At 42.8% G+C, this 26,388-nt stretch overlaps 1 protein-coding gene across 5 annotated transcripts in view; it reads left to right on the top strand.

Annotated features, from left to right (window-relative positions):
• Positions 1-26,388, top strand: part of RELCH (RAB11 binding and LisH domain, coiled-coil and HEAT repeat containing) — a 204,264-nt gene that overhangs the window by 167,885 nt on the left and 9,991 nt on the right. For 3 of the 5 annotated variants that reach the window (XM_077269738.1, XM_077269736.1, XM_077269739.1), the window contains 5 exons: positions 4,395-4,477; positions 5,071-5,134; positions 8,422-8,560; positions 18,080-18,196; positions 24,839-24,927. In XM_077269738.1, coding sequence (XP_077125853.1) covers positions 4,395-4,477; positions 5,071-5,134; positions 8,422-8,560; positions 18,080-18,196; positions 24,839-24,927 — 492 coding nt within the window. Of the gene's footprint in view, positions 1-4,394; positions 4,478-4,833; positions 4,917-5,070; positions 5,135-8,421; positions 8,561-18,079; positions 18,197-24,838; positions 24,928-26,388 lie in introns of those variants that run through there. The other 2 variants (XM_077269737.1, XR_013216939.1) reach the window with 2 other exon arrangements.

Genomic DNA, 26,388 nt, shown 5'->3' on the forward strand with positions numbered 1-26,388 from the left:
GCCACCGCTAACATGTAAACCGCACTGTCTGTCAGCCCCCAGCCAGGGGGAAGGGTGGTCTCCAGTGCCCCAGTCAAGGCCTCCCTCCAGGTAACCCAGGTGGACGGGCCACTGCACGAGTCAACCCCCACTCTCTCAGATCTCCGCAGGGGTCACCAGCTGTGATGTTGGGCACTGGGGAGTCACCCGTACGATGGGATCGCGGGGGCTCTTAGGTCAGATAGCGCCCGGAGGGTAATTGTCCCAGGGGTCTGATGTCAGGGGCGGTCCTCCCTATCAAGCCGGTCCCCACAAGCCTCTCGCGTCTCCCTCCCTCCGGCGGTGGTAGCGGTCAGCGCGGGATCCGGGCCTTAGGAGGTGATCCGCGGATGCAGCCGGCGTGGCCGGGGCCCGCTCCGTCGCCAGAAGGGGTGGGGGAGGGCCGAGCAGGAAGCAGTGCCCGGGCGCCCGAGAACGACTCACCGTGTGGTGGTCTCCGCTCCCCCCTCAGGCACCGGGTCGCCACTGAGACACAGTCCAGCTGCAGGTCCGAGTGGGGGCTGGGTGTGGCAACGTCGCTCCTCCGGCGCTGCCTGGCCTGCCGGGGACGCGGCAGAGAGGCGCTGCACTCAGGGACAGCCCCGACCGAGGAGGGGCCCCCGCACGTCCGGCGTCAGGTGAGCAGCGTCCGGCCTCCTCTGTTCCACCGGCGTCCTGCCGCGGAGGCTGATGTTAGCTGGGCTCAGGCGGCAGCCACTTATGGAGGGGGAGGGCGGCTAGCACTGTAGGCGGCAGTTCCCTTGAGATGGCCGCGCCGACCCACGCCTCAGCGGCGCCGCTCTGACCCAACTGGGGACGATAAGCCCAAGTCCTGGCAGCAGTGAGCCGGGGCGGAGGGCCAAGTCCAGGGGCCGGGCGAACAGTACCTCGAGTCCCACGTCTCCAGTCCATCACCTCAGGTGGGTCCAATATGGCTGCTCGTTTTCCCGCCGTCTGCACTGCCAAATCCAGCACCTCTCCTGCAGCCGGTGCAGCGAGGCGTCTCAGTCCAAGAGCTTTCCTCGGGGTTTAGAAGTATTGTAAGTCCCTCTAGGTGGGCAAATCTCCCTTTATAGGAGCAATATGTCCCAAAACTTTGCTTTTTAAGCGGGAGCTCCTCAGCCGTGCGTCCGCTCTCCTGCTCAGTCAGGCCACGCCCCCCACTTTTAATTTTGCTAACATTGTACCATACATGGAGATTTATGGTGGATTCACACAAGCCGATTTCAGACTATTTAACAAGCGACGATCAATTGTATTTTTCGTTTATTGACCTTTTTTATACAGGCTATCAGGGACAGAACAATTGCCAATACATTGCTCTATTCCCTTACAATATCATGTGATCAGCAGAACATGTCCTGTTTACATGTGCAATATGTTGCCAAGAGCGATCATTTTGTTCCGGAAAAATGATCCAATCACATGAGTAAGTTTTCTTCATTCGTTGGGCTCGCCTGTGCTGCTGCTATTTTTATGTGTGAATGCTACGAACGTTGTATATTATATACATACCCCGCAAACTACAGACAAACACACTATAAATGTAGAAAAAAAAATATGGACTGAACATCTAAAAAACATTGATCTATTGTGACTAAGGAACTCTAGAATAGTGGTAGAATGTCTGTGTGTGTCTGCAGCGCTGCAGTTCCTAATATACATTTCACAATTAATAAATTTTGCAGTTAAGACGCCTTTGTCATCAGAAAGCATACATGTACAGATTATTTATTTTTTTGTTTGTGGTGATGTTCTAAACTCACAATAATACAAAACTTCACCTGCATGGGATAGGATTGGGTGATGACCGTATACTGTATATAAACCTGTGTACACAATTGTAAGCAAGATTTAGAAGCATATTTCTCATTGTTTGCCACTGCTATTCTAGATATTTCTTTTACCCCTGGCACTCCTATGTACGTGAGAATATCTGAAATACTGTGTGAGGGGAAAGCTGTAGGTACTTTCTGAATGCATACGCTGTGAAATGTCAAGGATCCATTTCTCCACATTTGAAACCTAACCATAAAGAACAATTGTTTACCAAGGTTATAATAAATATTTATTTAAAAGCAATATAATTTTATTAAACATTAAAAAACATATATAAATATCCAACAACAGACACGAGGACAGATTGGTGGGTGAGATAATGTGGGGGCCTCAATACTAAGAAGGCACAATTGCTTATATAAAGTAATAAAACACACGGAGTACCTGTAACAAGTACCTAATACATAGGTAATATCACATATCTGTACTCGTAGAGTGTTTATCGTTGAGTGCCAGAAGAAATAATTCCCAGGTGTTAAATTGTAAAAAGTGCATACAGTACCCAGAGGCTCGCCCACCGAACACCCAACACACACTTAATAAATGCTCGTCATACATGGCCTCCAGGGTTAGTTGTCATATTTATTTTTAGTTTACTACTCCAGCCTTTTCTAATATGTAACAAGCATTTTGGGGTGTTTTTATTGTCATTTGTTATGTGGGGGTACAGATGTTAAGACCTATAGAGTGTCCAGTCAAAAAGCCATAACCAGGCTTTGCTCTGTACGCAACTGCCCCCCCCCCCCCCAATATTATATTGTAGACTTGAAGGTAACCTCTAGCCACATGATCAAATGTAATGAAAAGTATCCTTAAAATACTGCATGCAAAAACCACAAATCTATGGGGGGAGCGATGTGTGAATCCAGCATGCACCTACAGTATTTCACATACGTAAATGACTACCCATCACCAATCTGGTGCCTACTGTTTGATGTTGGCTTAGAAGAGATTGCTCCTTCACTGCCAGAGGGGCCGCGGAGGGCTGTGGGATACAGCTCTTTATGCCAGCGTCCTACAACCCAGTAGGTTGAGTCCACCTTTTGCTATAAGGTCAGGCCGTTTCGTGAAATGGTGGGGAAGGGGCATTAGGGTCACTTACGAACCCTTTTGACACTAACTTATATTTACTAAGATCCCCAGCCTGGGATTATCCTCTTTTATTAAAAAAAAAAAAAAAAGAAAAGAAAAAAAATGGCAGCCCGAGACTGGTGATATGTACTTTTTTAAAGCTAAATTATTTTAGGTTGTCTGCTTTCCCTACAAATATTTCCTCTTGCCACGTGGTATATTTCAGCATTTGGGATTTGCAGCATTTTTTGCAGTGAAGAAGTGCCATACAAAAAGCAGGCTTTGTTGCATTCTTGTTGCATTTTTGCGGCTTTTTTTGGAACGGATCATGTGTGTCACTTGTCTAGAGAACATGTTCAATAAAGTGCAGTATCTTTGCTTTCTCATTGCTTTCTATGGGTGCAAAAATACTGCAAAAATGCTTCAAGAATTGACATGCTGCAGATTTAGAAAAAAGCCACAGTTTTCCTATATAGGCATGAAAAAAAGCAAGCATACGCATGGGAATACTGAAATCTCATAGCTTTTGCTGGTACTGTAAAAAGCCACTTTTTATTTGCATAAAAGAACTCTGCAAAAATGTACAACCTATCTTTTCTTAACGTGTAGTTGATATTTAGCAGTGAAGACTTATCCACTTGGTGATAATTAACAGAAATGGAGATTCCCTTTCTGAAAATGTAGACACACTTGTAAGATCTTAGGTTAGCTTCATGTTGTTACCAAACATGAAGTCATGGTCCGTGTTTAGCATTGGAAATAGCATGCTGTTAAAGGGAAGGTGTCACCAGGTTTCCCCATATACAGTCTGGCAGGGTCTTCCAGCCCTCTGAGACCGCATTCTACAATGCTGGATGTATGTCCCCAATCCTCTAAGCAAGGCACAAAAAGAGCTTTTCTTATACTGACAGATGTGGCGGTCCGGTCCAGTGGGCATCTCTGGTCTTGACCCTCTCTTCTTGTTCCGCCGTTCGCCTTTCCTATTTCATGTGGATGACGCATCCTAAGCCATCCACAGCACAGTGTCCTCCATCGCTCTCCTGCGCAGGCGCGCATCTCTCTGCCCTGTCCTCCACATTGAAAATTTGTGAAAAATGGATGGTATAATTGTTATGACAGACAGAAATAGTGTTACTCGGTGTACACACAACCGCTTATTCTGAATGACCTGAAACCTCTGTCCACTTTCTTCAGTCTGCAATGTGTTTTGCATCGCTTTGCCTAGCGATTTTTTTTGTATTATATTTTTTATTTTCTAAATGTGTCATTTGCGTTTTAGATTTTATATTTGATAATGTTGACTATAGTTTTTCAGACCTATGCCTGATCTTCCTACTTGGCATGTGAATAGTAGCTTCTAATGTTTGCATTTTGTGTTTCTCCCCTTTCTCTCGCTCCCTTGCCATTCTACCTGCTCGCTCTCCTGTGCATCACACCATGGTTCCCCTCTCGCTCCGTCCAATCAGCTTTTGGTGAAGGGGGTGAATGAGACTTTGGTAGCTCAGAGAGTTGTCCCTGCTCTCATCACTCTGTCCAGCGATCCAGAAATGTAAGTTTCTTTGCTGATTTCAACCTTTAAGCATCCTGATCATAGGAAATGCCCCTCAGTTTCCATAATTCTCCAGAAACACTACTTTGGGCAAAGAGTTTTCAGTTATTATGACAAAATTTCAATTGGATCTTTTAGAGTAAATCTGATGGCGCATGTCTTACCCGCAGGATGCTTAATATTCTGACTAACCCCATTATTAAAATGATTCCACAATTCCAGTTGTGTACCTTCCCACTACCTCTAACTATTATGGAGGAGACCAAGTTTACTATCTGCCCATCCACAGTCACAGCTAGCCAAGGTTTACTTTCTTTTTACCAAGCCATTTTTTATTGCATGTTGACTGGTTACAGCTCATTCTCCGAGGCATGCAAGAATCCCTAATTGACAAGCGAGTTGCTCCGGCCCTTGTAACCTTGTCCAGTGACCCAGAATTGTGAGTTCCAATACATGACTCTAATTCTCCTATTTTTACTTTCCCTTCAATAACTAGATTTAAAGTCCATTTTCTAGAAGGTTCTTTGTATTGATTTTAATATAAGTGTGTTGGATGCATTACAAATGGCACGTTACCCCTTAATCTATTACAGTTCTGTAAGAATTGCTACCATCCCAGCATTCGGGACCATCATGGAGACTGTTACTCAGAGAGAGGTGGGTGTGATTCGGAGCTCCAGCAAATCTGGCATTCTTTATCTTACTACTAGGACATCATTTGTTTAGATTTTATGGACTGTCTCGAGGTTTATAAACTTTGTGCGTCTATGATTATCCTACTGTTAAATTGTAAAGATAACGATCATTCTGGTTGTACATTATTAGATAGTCTGAAGAAGGGAAAAAGTCCAATTTCACTACTTTCCCATTATTGTGATCTATTACTATAGAAATTTGTTATAGATTTTCTTTCAAGTTTCTTTTATTTGTGAATGGCACTAATTTTTAATGATCACACAATGTCTACAGCACTACACAATATAGGGTGAGGGGTGTACAAATAATGGGAATAATACATTAAATAAGGTTTCAGAATAACTGACCTTCGGAAGTTTCCACATTTGGAATGGCAGCTCAGCTGCTGGTCTGTGTGTGTGTGTGTACACGGTATGTATAATATGTATGTGTGTGTATATGTATAATATGTATGTATATACATATGTATGTATATCTAGATACATACCTACCTACCAACATCTCCCTCTCTCATATATTCACGTATATGTGTATGTATGTATGTGTATATGTGTATATATGTATGTATATATAATATGAAACTGCACAAAAAAGTGGACTTTATTGCTCAAACGGCGTGGCAACATTTCGGATGTGATATCCTTTCTCAAACCTTGAGAAAGGATATCACATCCGAAACATTGCCACGCCCTTTGGGCAATAAAGTCCACTTTTTTTTCATTTTTTTGTGCGGTTTTCGTTTTTTATTTCTATTTTGAAAGCCATTTGATTATTGGTTGGGAAAGCTTTGCGCGACAATGAAGGTAATATCAGATGCTGTTCCAATATTTATATATATATATATATATATATATATATATATATATATATATATATATATATATATATATATATATATATATATATATATACACATATATATATATATATATATATATATATATATATATATATATATATATATATATATATATATATATATATATATATATATATATATATATATATATATATATATTACAGACCAAAAGTTTGGACACACCTTCTCACTTAAAGATTCTTCTGTATTTTCATGACTAAGAAAATTGTAAATTCACACTGAAGGCATCAAAACTATGAATTAACACATGTGGAATTATATACTTAACAAAAAAGTGTGAAACAACTGAAATTATGTCTTATATTCTAGGTTCTTCATAGTAGCCACCTTTTGCTTTGATGACTGCTTTGCACACTCTTGGCATTCTTTTGATGAGCTTCAAGAGGTAGTCACCGGGAATGGTCTTCCAACAATCTTGAAGGAGTTCCCAGAGATGCTTGGCACTTGTTGGCCCTTTTGCCTTCACTCTGCGGTCCAGCTCACCCCAAACCATCTCAATTGGGTTCAGGTCTGGTGACTGTGGAGGTCAGGTCATCTAGTATAGCACCCCATCACTCTCCTTCTTGGTCAAATAGCCCTTACACAGCCTGGAGGTGTGTTTGGGGTCATTGTCCTGTTGAAAAATAAATGATGGTCCAACTAAATGCAAACTGGATGGAATAGCATGCCGCTGCAAGATGCTGTGGTAGCCATTCTGGTTCAGTATACCTTCAATTTTGAATAAATCCCCAACAGTGTCACCAGCAAAGCACCCCCATACCATCACACCTCCTCCTCCATGCTTCACGGTGGGAACCAAGCATGTAGAGTCCATCCGTTCTCCTTTTCTGTGTCGCACAAAGACACGGTGGTTGGAACCAAAGATCTCAAATTTGGACTCATCAGACCAAAGCTCAGATTTCGCTGGTCTAATGTCCATTCCTTGTGTTCTTTTGCCCAAACAAGTCTCTTCGGCTTGTTGCCTGTCCTTAGCAGTGGTTTCCTAGCAGCTATTTTACCATGAAGGCCTGCTGCACAAAGTCTCCTCTTAAGGGCTTGTTTCCACTTGCGAGAAACACGTCCGTGTCTCGCATGTGGAAACCAAGCTCTGGCGCCGGCACATTGGAGCGGCGCATGCGGCTCCATGTGTTCCTATGCGGCCGCACGCTCCACTCTGGAGTGCCGACGCCAGAACTTGGTTTCCACATGCGAGACACGGACGTGTTTCTCGCAAGTGGAAACAAGCCCTAACAGTTGTTGTAGAGATGTGTCTGCTGCTAGAACTCTGTGTGCATTGACCTGGTCTCTAATCTGTGCTGCTGTTAACCTGCGATTTCTGAGGCTGGTGACTCGGATAAACTTATCCTCAGAAGCAGAGGTGACTCTTGGTCTTCCTTTCCTGGGGCGGTCCTCATGTGAGCCAGTTTCTTTGTAGCGCTTGATGGTTTTTGTTACTGCACTTGGGACACTTTCAAAGTTTTGCCAATTTTTCTGACTGACTGACCTTCATTTCTTAAAGTAATGATGGCCACTCGTTTTTCTTTACTTAGCTGCTTTTTTGTTGCCATACTGCAAATTCTAACAGTCTATTCAGTAGGACTATCAGCTGTGTATCCACCAGACTTCTGCACAACACAACTGATGGTCCCAACCCCATTTATAAGGCAAGAAATCCCACTTATTAAACCTGACAGGGCACACCTGTGAAGTGAAAACCATTCCCGGTGACTACCTCTTGAAGCTCATCAAGAGAATGCCAAGAGTGTGCAAAACAGCCATCAAAGAATAAGGTGGCTACTTTGAAGGACCAAGAATATAAGACATGTTTTCAGTTTCACACTTTTTGTTAAGTATATAATTCCACATGTGTTAATTCATAGTTTTGATGCCGTCAGTGTGAATGTACAATTTTCATAGTCATGAAAATACAGAAAAATCTTTAAATGAGAAGGTGTGTCCAAACTTTTACCCTGTACTGTATATGTGTGTGTATGTATGTGTGTGTGTATATATATATATATATATATATATATATATATATATATATATATATATATATATATATATATATATATATATACTGTATATATAATATATATATTTTTTTATATACTGTGTGTGTGTGTGTGTGTATTATATATATATATATATATATATATATATATATATATATATATATGTATATACACACACACACACACACACACACACATATATATATACAGTATGTTTACATACATGCCTTCACGTTATATATAAAATTTCCTGATTCCCTGTCATTCGTGCACCACTATGATATGGTTATAGGAGAGTCAGATGGCTTTTCATAGTGTGAAATGTACATGTCTTGTTTCTTGGATGTGGTTGTTTAATGATTCTTATATTGCAGTTATTAGAAAGAGTAAAAATGCAGCTGGCGTCATTCCTCGAAGACCCTCAGTATCAAGATCAGCACTCGTTGCAGATTGAAATAATCAGGACATTTGGAAGAGTTGGACCCAATGCAGAGCCTAGATTCAGAGATGAATGTGAGTGACCTTGATGATCAGTCATACTTGGCACAATCGCAGATGGGCAATTATCTTGAGTACACAGGCCGTGCGCCAGCATCTAACTGGGAATTTCTGTGCTTGTGGTTTACTTGTGGAGACGAGCTAGCACTGACCATACGTTTACATGACTACCACACATGGGGACATTCAGTACAAAGAAGCAAAGTCAAAATTCTGCTATCAGCCAAAGAAAAATGCAAAACTGGGAGCTGCTCCTGGTTAAAGCGCTCTGTTTGCACGCTCAGTAATACAAGCGCTGCATTAACTTGTGGGTAGGCATTCCACATTCCCACTCCTCTAACTGTAAAGAACACTTTCCTGTTTAGCTGCCGGAATCACCTTTCTTCACATAATATCAATGTCCCCTGATCCTTTGTAAGGTACTTAGAAGGAATCCGTCATGTGCCAGAGCTTTGTGTATGTTTATGCATGTAAATGATATCACCTTTGAGTTTTTCTAATGTAAACAAACATACCGTACATACTCGAGTATAAGCCGAGATTTTCAGCCCATTTTTTTGGGCCGAAAGTCCCCCTCTCGGCTTATACTTGAGTCATACCCAGGTGTCGGCAGGGGAGGGGGAGCGGGGGCTGTCTAATTATACTCACCTGCTCCTGGCGCGGTCCCTGCAGGTCCCTGGTTTCCCGACGCTGCAGCTTCTTCCTGTACTGAGCAGTCACATGGTACCGCTCATTACAGTAATAAATAGGTGGCTCCACCTCCCATAGGGGAGGAGCCGCATATTCATTTCTGTAATGAGCGGTTACGGTGACCGCTCAATACAGGAAGAAGCTGCGGCGCCGGGGAACCATGGACTGCACCGCACCAGGAGCAGGTGAGTATAACGGGGAGGGGAGCGCTGCGCGATATTCACCTGCTCCTCGTTCCGGGCGTCCGTCTTCAGCATCTTCTGCAGTGACGCTCAGGTCAGAGGGCGCGGTGACGTGATTAGTGCACGCCCTCTGCCTGAACGTCAGTGCAGAAGACGCTGAAGATGGAGTGGCGCCGGAACGAAGTCAGGTGAATATTGAAAGTGCCAGGGGTCTGAGCGACGAGAGGTATGTGATTTTTTTTTTTTTTTTATCGCAGCAATAGCAAATGGGGCAAGTGTCTATATGGAGCATCTTATGGGGTCATAACGTTTGTGCAGCAATTATATGGGGCAAGTGTCTAAATGGGGCCATAACGTTTGTGCAGCACTATATGGGGCAAGTGTCTGTATGGGGCCATAACGCTTGTGCAGCACTATATAGGGGCAAGTGTCTGTATGGGGCCTTAACGTTTGTGCAGCACTATATGGGGCAAGTGTCTGTATGGGGCCATAAAGTTTGTGCAGCACTATATGGGGCAAGTGTCTGTATGGGGCCATAACGTTTGTGCAGCACTATATGGGGCAAGTGTCTGTATGGGGCCATAATCAACGTTTGTGGAGCACTATATGGGGCAAATATCTTTATGGAGCATCTTATGGGGCCATAATCAATGTTTGTGCAGCATTATATGGGGCAAGTGTCTATATGGGGCCATAACATTTGTGCAGCATTATATGGGGCAAGTGTCTATATGGGACCATAACGTTTGTGCAGCACTATATGCGGCAAGTGTCTGTATGGGGCCATAACGTTTGTGCAGCACTATATGGGGCAAGTGTCTGTATGGGGCCATAACGTTTGTGCAGCACTATATGGGGCAAGTGTCTGTATGGGGCCATAACGTTTGTGCAGCACTATATGGGGCAAGTGTCTGTATGGGGCCATAATCAACGTTTGTACAGCACTATATGGGGCAAGTGTCTGTATGGGGCCATAATCAACGTTTGTGTAGCACTGTATGGGGCAAGTGTCTGTATGGGGCCATAATCAACGTTTGTGCAGCACTATATGGGACAAGTGTCTGTATGGGGCCATAACGTTTGTGCAGCACTATATGGGGCAAGCGTCTGTATGGGGCCATAACGTTTGTGCAGCACTATATGGGGCAAGCGTCTGTATGGGGCCATAACGTTTGTGCAGCACCATATGGGACAAGTGTCTGTATGGGGCCATAATCAACGTTTGTGCAGCACTATATGGGGCAAGTGTCTGTATGGGGCCATAACGTTTGTGCAGCACTATATGGGACAAGTGTCTGTATGGGGCCATAATCAACGTTTGTGCAGCACTATATGGGGCAAGTGTCTGTATTATTATTTATTTATATAGCACCATTGATTCCATGGTGCTGTACATGAGAAGGGGTTACATACAAGTTACAGATATCACTTACAGTAAACAAACAATGACGGACTGATGCAGAGGGGCGAGGACCCTGCCCTTGCGGGCTTACATTCTACAGGAATGTCTGTATGGGGCCATAACGTTTGTGCAGTACTATATGGGGCAAATATCTTTATGGAGCATCTTATGGGGCCATAATTAATGTTTGTGCAGCATTATATGGGGCAAGTGTCTGAATGGAGCATCTCTTGGGGCCATTATTAACCTTTATGCAGGATTATATGGGGCATATTTTGTATGGGGCATCTTATGGGGCCATCATAAACTTTATGGAGCATTATATGGGGCTCCTGATTCAATATGGATATTCAAAAATACTTAACCTACTGATGTCTCAATTAATTTTACTTTTATTGGTATCTATTTTTACTTTTGACATTTACCGGTAGCTGCTGCATTTTCCACCCTAGGCTTATACTCGAGTCATTAAGTTTTCCCAGTTTTTTGTGGCAAAATTAGGGGGGGGTCGGCTTATACTCTAATATATACGGTAAGTTTTCTAACTCCTCATTATTAGAGAGACCTTCCATCCCATGTAATAAACTAGTTACCTGCCTGTGAACCGACTGTAGCTTTCCAGTATCCTCTATCCCCAAAACTGGATCCTATATTCAAAGTCTATTGCTGCTGATGTCCATCTGGCTGTAAACAGGAGGTATAAGGGTGCTTTCACACTAGCGTCGTACGACGCACGTCGCAATGCGTCATTTTGTAGAAAAAACGCATCCTGCAAAGTTGCCCGCAGGATGCATTTTTTCTCCATAGACTTGCATTAGCGACACATTGCGACGCATTGCCACACGTCGCATCCGTCGTGTGACGGATGCGTCGTGTTTTGGCGGACCGTCGGCACAAAAAAACATTACATGTAACTTTTTGTGCGTTGTGTCCGCCATTTCCGACCGCGCATGCGCGGCTGGAACTCCGCCCCCTCCTCCCCGGATATTACAATGGGGCAGCGGATGCGTTGTAAAACTGCATCCGCTGCCCCCGTTGAGTTTTTTTTCACAGCATGCGTCGGCACGACGCATCGCGTCGTACGACGCTAGTGTGAAAGTAGCCTAAGTCTAAAGGTACCTTCACACTAAGCGAGTTTACAACGATAACGATAGCGATCCGTGACGTTGCAGCGTCCTGGATAGCGATATCGTTGTGTTTGACACGCAGCAGCGATCTGGATCCCGCTGTGAAATCGCTGGTCGTTGCTGAATGTCCAGTACTTTATTTCATCGCTGGATCTCCCGCTGACATCGCTGAATCGGTGTGTGTGACACCGATCCAGCGATGTCTTCACTGGTAACCAGGGTAAACATCGGGTTACTAAGCGCAGGGCCGCGCTTAGTAACCCGATGTTTACCCTGGTTACCATTGTAAATGTAAAAAAAAAAAACACATACTCACATTCCGGTGCCCGGCGTCCGCTTCCCTGCACTCCTCCTGCATCCTGTGTAAGTGCCGGCCGTAAAGCAGAGCGGTGACGTCACCGCTCTGCTCTGTGGGAGATGCCGGAGATGTTCGGCGCTGACACAGGATGCAGGCGGAGTGCAGGGAAGCGGACGCCGGGCACCGGAATGTGAGTATGTGGTTTTTTTTTTTTACTTTTACAATGGTAACCAGGGTAAACATCGGGTTACTAAGCGTGGCCCTGCGCTTAGTAACCCGATGTTTACCCTGGTTACCCGGGGACTTCGGCATCGTTGGTCGCTGGAGAGCCGTCTGTGTTACAGCTCTCCAGCGACCACACAACGACTAAACAGCGACGCTGCAGCGATCGGCATCGTTGTCTGTATCGCTGCAGCGTCGCTAAGGCTACGTTCACACTAGCGTTGTGCGCCGCTGCGTCGGCGACGCAACGCACGCAAAAACGCGGCAAAACGCTGCGTTTTGCGACGCATGCGTCGGTTTTTGCCGAAAATCGGACGCAAGAAAAATGCAACTTGTTGCGTTTTCTTGGTCCGACGCTTGCGGCAAAAAAGACGCATGTGTGGCACAACGCAACAAAAAAAAACGCATGCGTCCCCCATGTTAAGTATAGGGGGCGCATGATGCATGCGTCGCCGCTGCGTCGCCGACGCAAACCCGACGCACATTAGCTTAACGCTAATGTGAACGTAGCCTTAGTGTGAAGGTACCTTAACATTCGGCCTAGTGGCAAGTGTGAAAATTGCAAGGGTTTTTTTTTTTCCAGTTAATATAGTTTGTGACCTGAAAACTTGGGGCTTCTCGTCCATTTCGTGACTGCTGTTGTCATGCTGACTGACGGCTCCCTGCTGCCTTACTGCATTAAGCCGGCTGTCGGTCAGCATGATATCAGCTGTCATGCTGTGTCAACAGAGCGGAAGAGGAAGAGCTGTTCTGCTGACATGAAGCAGCTGGATCGCTGACAGGAGTGGTTGGTGACTGCTCGCATCGAGTAGAACAGGCAGGTAGTTCGTTTTTAGGCCCATAGTTAAATAAAAATTAGTCCTGGATTTAAAATAATAATTATTATTATTATTATTTATTTATATAGCACCATTAATTCCATGGTGCTGTACATGAGAAAGGGTTACATACAGGGTTATAGCTATCATTTACAGTAAACAGGTTTACAGTGACACACTGGTACAGAGGGGAGAGAACCCTGTCCTTGCGGACTTACATTCTATGAGATAGTGGGGAAAATAATAAACCTTATTTAACCAGCAGGTGGTTTTCTGATGATGCGCTGGTCTCTGGATGGTTTTCTTGTTTCTGCAGATTTCATTAATGCAATTTCCTATTTAAAGATGCTTTACAACTTAAGGCAACATGACATACTTCATTTTTTGGCATATATGTTGTTTCATCTTTTGTTTTTATCAGTTTAAAATTGTTTTTAAAAATGTTAAATTTTAACCCCTGTTTTTCCACAGCTTTCTTTCTATTTATCTAACACCACATCTATGTTTTGTCCCATTTCCTCAAATCTGAACAAAACAAAATATTCTTTATATACAATCATGGCCGAAATTGTTGGCACTCATTAAATTGATCCAGAAAAGGAAGTATTTCGCCTTTAAAATTATTGCAATTACACTTGTTTTGTTATACTTATGTTTATTTATTTTGTGTGTATTGAACAACACAAAAAAGGACTAAAAGGCAAATTGGACATAATTTCATACTAAACCCTAAAAATGGGCAGTACAAAATTGTTCTCACCCTCAACGTAATATTTGGTTGCACACCCTTTGGAATAAATAACTGCCAATTGCTTCCTATAATCATCAACAAGCTTCTTACATGTCTCAACTGGAATTTTGGACCACTCTACTTTGCAAACTGCTCCAGATCTCTCATATTTGAAGGGTGCCTTCTCCCAACAGCAGTTTTGGGATCTCTACACAGGGGTTTAATGGGCTTTATATCCGGACTCATTGCTGGCCACTTGAGAACTCTCCTGCGCTTTGTTTCCATCCATTTCTGGGTGCTTCTTGAAGTATGTTTGAGGTCATTGTCCTAATGGAAGACATGACCCGCAAACCCAGCTTTCTGACACTGGGCACTATATTGCGACCTAAAATCCTTTGGTAATTTTCAGATTCCATGATGCCTTGCACACAGTCAATGCACCCAGTGCCAGAGGCAGAAAAATAACCCCAAAACATCTCTGAACCTCCACCATATTTGACTGTAGGTACAGTGTTCATTTTTTTATAGACCTCATTCCATTTTCGGTAAACAGTAGAATGTTATGCTTTACCAAAAAGCTCTATATAGGTCTCAGGTGTCCACAAGACCCTTTCCCAAAAGCATTTTGGCTTACATACTTGCATTTTGGCACGCTGTAGTCTAGTTTTTTTGTCTGTATCAGCAGTGGGGTCCGCTTGGGTCTCCTGCGATAGCATTTCATTTCACTCAAATGTTGACAGATAGTTCTTGCTGACAATGATGCACCCTGAGCCTGTAGACAGCTTGAATTTCTTTGGAAATTGATTGGGGCTGCTTATCCACCATCCAGACTATCCTCGTTGCAACCTTTTATCAATTTTACTCTGCTGTATACGCCCAGGGAGATTAGCTACAGTGCCATGGGTTATAAACATCTTGATTATATTGTGCACCGTGGACAAAGGAACATCAAAATCTCTGGAGATTTGTTGATAATTTTTAACAATTTTGGTTCTCCGGTCCTCAGACAGTTCTCTTCTCCTCTTTCTATTCTCCATGTTTATTGTGTCACACACAGACACATAATGCAAAGATTGAGTCAACATCTCCCTTTTTCTCTGTTTTCAGGTGATTTTCATATTGCCCACACCTGTTACTTGCCACAGATGAGTTTGAACGAGCATCGCATGCTTGAAGCAAAGTTGTTTACCCACAATTTTGGAAAGGTGCCAACAATTTTGTCCTGCCCATTTTTGTTGTTTTGTGTGAAATTAGGTCCAACTTGCCTTTTTTTTCTCAGTATTTTTTTTAGTGTTCTTCCAGTACACACAAAGGTCATAAACATGGCTATAACAAAACGTTTAAGTGGAATCATTTTCTGGGAGAAATTCTTAATTTTCTGTAAAAATGTCAAGGGTGTCAACACTTTCGACTATGACTGTATATATAGCCTTATCTCACTGAGCCTTCACCCATTTAGGTGCATTAGCAAGGGTTAAATCCTTGACTTGAAACAGAAAATATCCGTTTTAACTACTGAAATGAAGTCCATATGCGATACTACGAACAGTCAGATGTGCTAGATCTCCTGAGCATTGTGTGGACAAAGCATGCGCTACTCTCAGACGATTTGACAGTGCTAGTTTCAGTAGTGTTGAATGGCACATGGCTTGTGTGCCCATCTGAGATGCGAAGGGATGCTCAGAGCTGCCCAAATTGCAGACTTGACTAAACAATGAATTAGATAGATTGCCCCAAGACAAAAGAAAACTCTACATTGTGATGCAGTAGTTCACTGCTCAGTATAAATCTTCACGTTTATTAATTATAAAGCATAAAAAACTAATAAAACCTCTGGTAGGTCCGATGTGGATTATCTTTGTGAAGCAAAATTCATAAATATACAAAAAAAAAATTTGAAAGTAGATATTCAATGTTTTATTTTATGATGGTTGTACTAAACCCACACAAACTGTTAAATCATGATGAGATGTGTGTTCACAATGTAGCAATAAATCTACACAAACCGAAGTGTATATACACAAAGACCATTGATTGACAGTCCAGATTTGAGAGATATGGCGTGTTTTAATGTCATAAATACATTGATCCGTACCCCAATATCACTGAGGATGCTGCAATCTAGCCGTGAGATATGTTGGGGGCTGTTGTGTTTCATTTTGAAGCAGTCAGTATCATGATCCTCAATATAAACGGAGTTGTACTGCAGAAATCTCTGCCATACTACTGCATTATCAGCATCACTTTCATCTGGAGTTAAAGGGGTTGTCTGGGAATTCTACATTGATTGGCTACTCTTAGGATAGGCCATCAATATCTATTCGGTACCTCCACCTACTGGCTCTGCCTAATGCCAGTGACAGCCAGATGTCCTCAGCTCCGACAACCACATAGTGGCAGCGGGTGGGTACTGCACATCAGCCCTGCATTGATTTGACTAGGGGCAGATGTGCAGTACCATGCCACAGACATCCCCACCGATCAGATATTGATGGCCTATCCTAAGGATAAGCCATCAATAGAAAAGTCCCCTAATCAATGTAAATAATTAATTAATTAATAGACCCAACATGTTTGTTGTTGATCAACAAGTCTTGTAGCCTTTATGGAATAACGTGAAGAAGTTTTATACTGATCACTGAACTAATGCATCACAATGTAGAGTGAAAAAAAATTGTGTTTTCTTTTGCCTTTGTGCAATTTGTATCTACCAATAAAGAAATACAGTGTTATGTGGGCACAGGTATTGGCTTTTCATTGAGTCCCATTGCCACAGATGTATAAAATCCATCCCATTGCCATGCAGTCTGCCTTCACAAGTGTGCGTGAGAATGGGTCATTCTAAAGAACTTGCTGAATGTGAGCTGGGACCCCACCATTGTAACAAGGCAGTTAGTGAAATTTCAACTAGTTAATGAAAATCAATTGTGCGTGGTATTATTGAAGAGTGGAGACATTTAGGGACCACAGGAGTTCAGCTATGAAGTGGCAGACATCGTACAGTTGCAGAGAGACTCCCTGAGGGCTGAGATTCATAGTGCTTAGAAGCTGCCAATGTCTGCTGAGTAAACATCAAAGCCTCCTCTGGCATTAACCTCAGCACAACTGCCCCCACTGGGACCTTCATGGCATTGATTTCCATGACTGAGCAGCTGCATGCAAGCCTTACATCACCAAGCACAATGCCAGGCTTCGGATGGTATGGAGAAAAGCACACCACCACTTGGCTCGTGTTCTGTGGATTGACTTCTCGCACTTCCCTATATGACAATCTGAAGGATGTGTATGGGTTTGATGAATGCCAGGATAACGTTACCTGTCAGACTGCATTGTGCATTGTACGGTTTGGTGGAGGAAGGATAATGCCATGGAGTTGTTTATCATATTTTGACCTAGGCCCCTAAATTTCAGAGAAGCAATATCATGAGGCATAGTTGGCAGAGTCTGGTGTGGCAGGACTTGGCTGGCAGAACCCTGACCTCAACCCCATCAAACACTTTTGGATTCAAGTAGAACAGGGATTGTGAGCAAAGACCTGTAGTCCATAGTCCATCATCGGTGTCTGACCTCACAAATGCTCTGATAGATGAATGGGCAAAAACCCCACAGACCAAGTCCAAAATCTTATAGAAAGCCTTCCTATGAAAGTGAAAGCTGTTAGAGCTGCAGAGGCAGGACCAAGTCCATATCGCAGCTTATGGCTTTAGAATGGAGTGTCATTAAAAGGTCCTGAAGGTGTCCTACTACATGTGTCCATATAGCATACATCACGAACGGCCTACATGGGTCGCCATGTAAGTAATCGTCTAGTAAATTAACAGAATTGTGTGAACTCACCCTAACTGTTTTGTTTGTAAGGAGATACAGGGTTGGGGCTCATTTTATCGTGATCCTTGCGCGACCAGCATTTTTGCGACTATGTAAGTGGGACCTGGACGATACTCCAACTTTCATAGAATATCATACAGTTGGCTTATTCTTGGTGACATGCTCCCTCTAAATGTTACTGTCCATGCATACTGAATGGTTAAGTAGCCATTTATAACACTGCCTTTTGTCTTCTAGTTGTTCTTCCGCACCTGCACAAACTAGCATTGGTCAATAACCAGCAGTCTGTGGATTCTAAAAGACTGGACATCGCCACATATCTGTTTGAAGCTTACAGTGCTCTTTCCTGCTGCTGTATCCTTTATGTAAATAGTTTAGTTGTGAAAATTCTAGTCTGAACCATAATACTTTTCCGCTGCACAAAGGGGTATGTTTTGTGTTGCTTTTAAAGGGGGTGTCCACTACTCCTACATCCCCTTCTCTATCATCCTGTTTGCTTCTTATAAAATAAAAACATTTCTACTCCCAGTGCCGTTCCAGCGTTGTCCGCATTGGCTCCCTCGTGGGTCGTGTAACGTTGTCATGCAAACCCTGCAGATGATCAGTGGCCACTTCACTCTTCCCACCTTAGGACATATCTCTTATAACCTAAGGAAGTGAGAAAGCCGCAGCTCTCGCTTCCTCCGGATCTCTGTGATTTGTCCGAAGGAGGGGAAGTGTGAAGCCAGCACTGAGTGGCTGCTGGGATCGCATGACATAACTGCTGTGCTGGCACCGGAGGGGAGTATTGGTGTCTTGGTTTTTCAAGGGGGAAATATCAGAATTTAAAAGGGATTGTCTGAGTAATGTACAACGCTTTTAATGTGAAACTAGCATTATCTTCAGATTGTAGCTGATGTGCATAGTAGAAAATATGGTGGTTATAATATGTAGACTTCTAGGTCTCCTTTGCCTGCTAAAATATGTAGTTGATGTCTAAAGTGCATACAGAACATGTTTTGGAGTATATATTTTAGGATGGCACTGTTTCTCCTTGTGAGACCGCCAGGTGAAATTGGAAGACTTACAGACCAGGGAAAAGAGTATGCAGTTTGGTTCTCCAAGAGGAAGAAAGCTGGCTATTGAGTGCCATTTTTTAAGTAACTACCCCATAAGTTCTGCCACTTGATTTGGGATATTTAGTCAAACCAAACTGTTTTCTAAAAGGATTCTTGTGTCTGATCAGTGTTGGGACAGAGCAGGGTGATATGAGAGGAAAAAACTTAATAGAAGAATTTGAAATGTGACACAGCTAAACTCAGCTCCACTGTCCATCCGTCGCACTGACTCATGCTACACCAGGACATCAGAGCTGTATCATTACATCCCACACAGTGAAAAGCCTACACTAACTTATAGTGTGTGTGTACACAGTTGAAGCCAGAAGTTTAAATACATTATATAAGATGACACAAATGCATGTTTTTCTCAATATCTGACATGAAATCAGGATAAACCTTTCCTTCTTTACATTAATTAGGATTACCATAATTATTATGGTAAGAAATGGATCTTAGAACCAGTTACCTGGGTCATAAAAAGTTTGGGCCATCAGAGACGGAAATTGACTTAAAGACGTAATGTGACCTATACAGAAGTCTTCCAAACATCAGCGATGGTTAAATTCTATGAAATTAAGGCATACTCCTCGGCCCTTACCTAATGAATACAGTACTGTCCGCTCTGGCTATCGGTGCTGGGACAGGAAGCCGTGGTGTTAGGTTCTGCGGTGACCTGACTGCAGAGACCTGAGGCTGAATGACTGAAGTGACATGATATCCAAGGGACAAAGCTCGTGAAACATATGAGGGCATCTGCCTTCGGAGTGTTTGTGTTGCTACATGTGATTTTAAAAGAGTTGCTAATAATTTAGCAGTGATTTACAGGGGTTGGACAAAATAATGGAAACACCTGGAAACATCAACAAAAGTTAGTTTAATATGGTGTAGGTCCACCTTTTGCGACAATTACAGCTTCAATTCTCCGAGGTATGGATTCATACAAGGTGTGGATTGTTTCCAAAGGAATTTTAGCCCATTCTGCAGTTAAAACACCCTCCAGTTCTTTGAGCGACGATGGTGGCGGAAATCGACGTCTAACTTGAATCTCCAAAATCGACAATAAATCCTTAATAATGTTGAGGTCTGTGGATTGTGGGGCCAGATGAGATGCTTAACTTCATTAGAATGTTCCTAGTGCCATGCTTTAACCATTCTAGCTGTATGAATTGGTGCATTATCATCCTGAAAGATGGTGTTCCCCTCCGGGAACAGTGCTTGAACCATTGGATGCACTTGGTCGCCCAAAATGCCTAAATAATCTCAGCTGTTAATTCTTCCATGAAGGGATATCATTGGCCCGGCGGATCTCCACAAAATAGCACCCCAGATCATCACAGAACCTCTGCCATGTTTTACGGTTGGGAAAAGGCAGTCTAGATGGAATGCTTCTTTCGGCTGTCTCCAAACGTACACTCAGCCAGAGGTCGGAAATAGGGTAAACAATGATTCGTCTGAGAATATCACATGTTTCCACTGCTCGAGGGACCAATTCTGGAGGTTTCTACACCACTCTAAATGCTTGGAAACATTTGGCATTGAGAGCTGCGGTTTTCTAATTGCAGCTCTTCCGTGGAATCCAGATTTGTGCAGCTCCCGATGAACAGTTTTCGTGGAAACTGGGTTCTGTAGGTGTTCATTGAGCTCAGCAGTGATTTTCGGAGCCGTGGTCTTGCGATCCTCTCTCACAATTCACTTAGTGTCCGACGGTCTCTCTCTGTCAACTTTGACTTTCGGCCGGACCTGTGCTTTGCTGCGGACGTTTTTCCTTCTCTTTCAAACGCAGTCATTACTTTGGAGACAGTACCTCTTGACACGCCAAGCATTCGGGCACTTTCTGTTAGCGCCTGCCATAGGAGCACCAACAATTTGGCCTCTTTGAAAATCCAAGAGATCTGCCATTGGTGTCAGGTTCTCATCAATGTTCTTACAATTATGCAAAACAAATAGTTAATTTACATACACATCACATAACACAAATAATCAACTACAACACATTATCATATGTCACGGTTTGCGTATTTATCACATGTTGGAAGGTTATGATGCCAAAACGTTAGGTGTGTTTCCATTATTTTGTCCAACCCCTGTAATTTGTCTTAAAGGGAACCTGTCACCACGTTTTTGGAAGATGGGATAAAAATAGCGTTAAATAGGGGCAGAGGTGGGCATTACATTAGTGTGTTTGTTATGCGTTTATTACCCACCTAAGTTGCCGAAATACCTTTGCAAAGTCTCCGTTTTCGCCTGTCAATCAGGCTGGTCTGGTCAAAAGGGCGTTGTCTTCCCCCAGATTTTGCGTAGTTTTCCGTTGGTGGCGTAGTGGTGTGCGCATGCCCAAGGTCCCGAATCCTCTGCCAGGGGATTTAAAAGAGCGCGCTGTTCGTTTTCATTGGTGATCGGTGGGCGCGGCCATCTTCCTTTGGCCGCGCGTGCGCAGAAGCGGCGCTCTGCTGGCCGCGGCTTCAGGAAGATGGCCGCCGCGATATCCATCTGCGCACGCGCGGCATCCCGCGGCCATTTTCCTGAAGCCGCGGCCAGCAGAGCGCCGCTTCTGCGCACGCGCGGCCAAAGGAAGATGGCCGCGCCCACCGATCACCAATGAAAACGAACAGCGCGCTCTTTTAAATCCCCTGGCAGAGGATTCAGGACTTTGGGCATGCGCACACCACTACGCCACCAACGGAAAACTACGCAAAATCTGGGGGAAGACAACGCCCTTTTGACCAGACCAGCCTGATTGACAGGCGAAAACGGAGACTTTGCAAAGGTATTTCGGCAACTTAGGTGGGTAATAAACGCATAACAAACACACTAATGTAACGCCCACCTCTGCCCCTATTTAACGCTATTTTTATCCCATCTTCCAAAAACGTGGTGACAGGTTCCCTTTAATGTTTCCATTAGTTTACATGCTTTTCTTATGTAATGCCTTAATTTCTAATAACCACGAGGAGACCCCTCTAGACAACACGACTCTTTTATGCCAGCTAGGACTTGGCTAATGCTTCAAACTAAGTTACTGTTAACATTCTGTCTCGTGCTACAGGAAACTAATGTTCTGTATTTGAGAAGTGTTGCCGCCACTAAACTTCCTGGACACTTCATTTATATTTAGTCCGGTGAGTTGTGCAAGGCGTTTGATGATATCTGTATTATAAATGGCAGGCTTGTGTCCATAAAAGAGAAGTTCCACTGATGCGTCAGTCAATAACTGCTTCCTTCCCATCACCTTCCTCTTTTCTGATCCTGCATTAACAGAGTATTTTATTCCTGTGAGTGGTTGGTTGGTAGATCTTTTAAGCTGTGTGCACACGTTCAGGATTTTTCATGTTACGTTAAGCATCCTATTTATTAGAATGCATTCCGCACTTTTTGTGCACATGTTGCGTTTTTTTCCGTGGCGGAATCGCATTCTGGAAAAAACGCAACATGTGCATTCTTTGTGCGGAATCGCGGCATGATCTGCTTACTTTCCCCATGGGGCTATGCCCACCATGCGGGAAGTAAGCGGATCATGTGCGCTTGGTACCCAGGGTGGAGTAGAGGAGACTCTCCTCCAGGCCCTGGGAACCATATAATTGTTAAAAAGAATTAAAATAAAAAATCATGATATTCTCACCTTCCAATGTCCTTGGCAGTCTTCCCACTCCTCGTGATGCTCCGGTCCCAATAATGTATTGCGAAAATGACCTGTGATGACATAGCGGTCTCGCGTAATGCTACTTCATCTGGGGTCATTGATGCGAGGAATTATTGGGACCGGAGCATCTCGAGGAGCGGGAAGACTGCCCGGGACACCGGAAGGTGAGAATATCACGATTTTTTATTTTTTTTAATTATTTTTAATGTTCTATCTTTTTACTATTGATGCTGCATTGGCAGCATCAATAGTAAAAAGTTGGTCACACTTGTCAAACACTAGTTTGACTGAGAAATCAGTAATGGGTTGCTCAGTGCGCGTATGCCATAGTTCTCTGCAGTATGTGTCCGGTTTACACAGGTTGATGCACCAACGAAAACGATATCATGTCTCCCAATGAACAAGCGTGGGTGATTGGCAGCCTGTTTCCATGACAAGATAATTATGAAAACAAGAGTTTTTAAAAGCGCTCGTTCACAATTATTTTCTTTTAGTATAAATGCAGCGCAAAGCCCTAAAAACCTGAACAGACAGATCTGTAAAAAAAAAAAAAAAAAAAAAAAGAATAACCACCACTCTCACAGGTTGCACCAAAAAACTCAAATGGAGTATGTCACACTTTCAAAGACAAACTGAAGAGATAATGTAGCGCCTTGTGCAGACTAAGGATTTAGCTGAAGAGACTGAGATTTAGTGATCAAATGCGTTCACTTCCAAGGTGGTACTGGATTCTCCAAATTCAAATTTCAAATTCCTGAAGATGGCATAAAACTGTACCCATGAATAATGACAATAAAAATATGAATATAGCCATGTGAAATTTCTCATGTGAAATAAAATCCTATGGACCATTTTTTGTTCCTGTTTTGTTGAAAGAGAAGGAAGCTGTACAAGTAATGTAAAATAAATCCAGCATCGAGCTAACTTCAACTAGATTTAATATCTGTCGATATTCAGACCTTTCAGTGAGAAAGTCCTTAGAGAGAATATCCAGTAACTGTCCCTCAACATTAATTTCTTTGGGTCCCCACCTCTTCACTTTTTATAAACTTTTTCTGTTTGGAACCTCAAACCTTTTAGATTTTGATTGTTTTTGTTTTTTTTTAAATGTGCTGAGTTGTGCGACTCTAAACCTATGGTAATGTTATGGACATGCTCTTTATGCCTGCTCTTTCATTGTGCATAGTCCTGGCTACATACTGGAGGCCACATGGACACTCAAGTAAATAAATGTTAGAGAGTTCACGTGATGACTGGGATTGCACTCTGTGGAATACTTTATTAATGTTAGTTTTAAAGGAATACATTTTTTCACTCCGGTAACAGGAAGTGGACTTGTGATCCGAATCTCTTCAGCTAAGTCATTAGCCTTTGTACGACGCTACATCAGTGGATGCTTATTTAGGGTGGTGTTTACACAGGCTGGCAAAATTGTATTCAGACAGAACGATCTTTAATCTGCTCATTATGTTCCCATACAGCATGCATGATGTCGGTAACACAGACCCTGTTACATAGGACCACGAGCTGTCAATAATTATGTTTTTTTGGTGGCATAAACAATCCAATCAACCAGCGAACAAGTGTTTTGCTCATTCAACATTTGGTTGGTGGCATGTTTACACAGATAGAATCCCAGATCAAACAATTTTATGAATGCTCGTTTGCCGATTTATAATATGGTCCATGTAGATGGGCCTTGAATCACTACTAGACCTCTCTGGTGGATGCTAATCTTCCCTGTAAACAAAAGGATAAGGAGTTAAAATTCAACATGCTTTATCCTTCCCTCCCCACCAACATCGTATATTGGAGGAAGGATACGCAGTTAGTCCTTTCTAAATCTGTAAGTTCTGCTAATTGCTGGCTAATTGTTCTCCTCTTGACACCTGTAAAAGAAACTCCAACAGAGGCTTGACACCATACCACTGTCCCCTAACTTAGCCCATATAGTGTTCTATTCTTCCCTATGCAACTTCTAACTTTCTTTTTCAGAAGAAAATAATCCACCATTTTCATTATAAAAATCACTGACTGCTGGCAATACTTCTGGTAACTACATGTTCCCCGACCGAGCAGGCATGAGACAGAACACATGCTTGGCTGAGCGTTCACATTTATGATGGAGTCTGCAGAATAGGCTGTCAAACAAACCAGCAAGTCTCCTATATGTGGTCTGCTTTAATTAAAGGTTTATAATGCTTGTATGTTTCATAAACTACTGAACAATAAGTTTGCACTTAACTTTAATGTCAGTCATATCTGAAGAGTTGATGGTAAACCACTTTCTACCTGGTCTCAGGTGTCTGCGTGTTGACATGGAACATCTGTCCCCAGAACATGAGGTAAGTCACTTTGACTTGTCTAAAGCTGCAATATCATTTGGATGAGTATTGTACTTTGGGAATCAGGAATTATTAACTCAATCTTTTGAAGACTTAAAGGGTGAGCCGAGCTGCTAAAAAAACATGTAGCACACTTCACAGTCTAGAAGTCATCAGTAAAACGTGCAATACGGCATGACGTTTTTTAGATATGGTTACATCTTCCTTTTAGGCTGTGTGCACACAGTGCATTTTTTATGCGTTTTCCGCATGGAAATGGGCCAAAAACGCTATGGAATCCTTATGCTAATTCAATGACCATCCTGAAGTGTTCTGCACATGATCAGTAAATTTCTGTGCAAATTTGCAGTGTTTTGTTGTTGTTTTTCTGCAGCATATCAATTCTTTGTGCGTTTCTGCAGTGTTTTTCACCCATTGACTTCAATTGAGTCAGTCAAATTCATAGCAGAAACGCAGGTATAAAAATGTTTGGTGTAACTGTGACCCGCGGTAACGCTACGGCAGACTGTCGGTCAGAGCACTGCGGGATCATGCTGTCAGATGTCAGCGTGACCCTGCAGCTGTGACTGTCACCCGCAGTGGGGAACTGTGGTAAAAGGCTTACCGCAGGTCAGCAGGCGTGGGCTGATGAGACAACTGCTCCCATCAGGCTACATCTGCTGTCACTGATAAGTGTGTATATCCTGACAGACCATGTGACACTTCCTTTCACTAAGCACGTGACAAATGATTGCTTGCACCAGAAATTTTTAGGGGTTTCATAGCAGAAAGGGGTAAATACATATGCACATGCCAATTTTTAGTTATTTGATCCCATAAATGTAATATATGCCTATATTTGTCTCCCTTTATTTCACCAACTTTGACTATTTAGTGCTGATACATCACACACAAACCAGATTACAGAAATATTTAAAACACAGGTTGTAATGTAACAAAATAGGTAAGAAGCCAAGGGGGGGAATTAATTTGAAATACTGTAGCCTGTAACATTAAAGTTTAGTATATAGATGTCATTTAATTTTCTAGCACCACCAATCTTAATCTATGCTAATATCATCATCAAACATTAAAATTGGAATATTGTTTTCTTTTGGTGCAGTTTCTCTGTTTGTAGAAAATAATATTAATATTAAGTGTTAGGATTAGAAAAACATGGCTACTTTTTACCAAGAACAGTTTCCATAGGTATAGGTCTTGCAGCTCATCGTCATTCGAGTAAATGATGACCTTTTAACCTTTTACCAGCCAGCAGAATGACTTTTGTCAGGTGTGGTTGGTGTTTCTCTAATCCTGAACAATTGCTTTAATACATACACACCTATTAGGTCACAGATCCAAGGGAGAACAAATCCTGGAAGTGAACTCGCACTTCCTAGTCCCAAACCTCAAGGCACATTTCACAGTGTTGCTTCCTTAAGAAAAATGTACATTTGCAATATGTCCTACTGCTGAACATAA

Source organism: Ranitomeya variabilis, chromosome 6 (genome assembly GCF_051348905.1).
Source record: "Ranitomeya variabilis isolate aRanVar5 chromosome 6, aRanVar5.hap1, whole genome shotgun sequence".
Taxonomy (NCBI): domain Eukaryota; kingdom Metazoa; phylum Chordata; class Amphibia; order Anura; family Dendrobatidae; genus Ranitomeya; species Ranitomeya variabilis.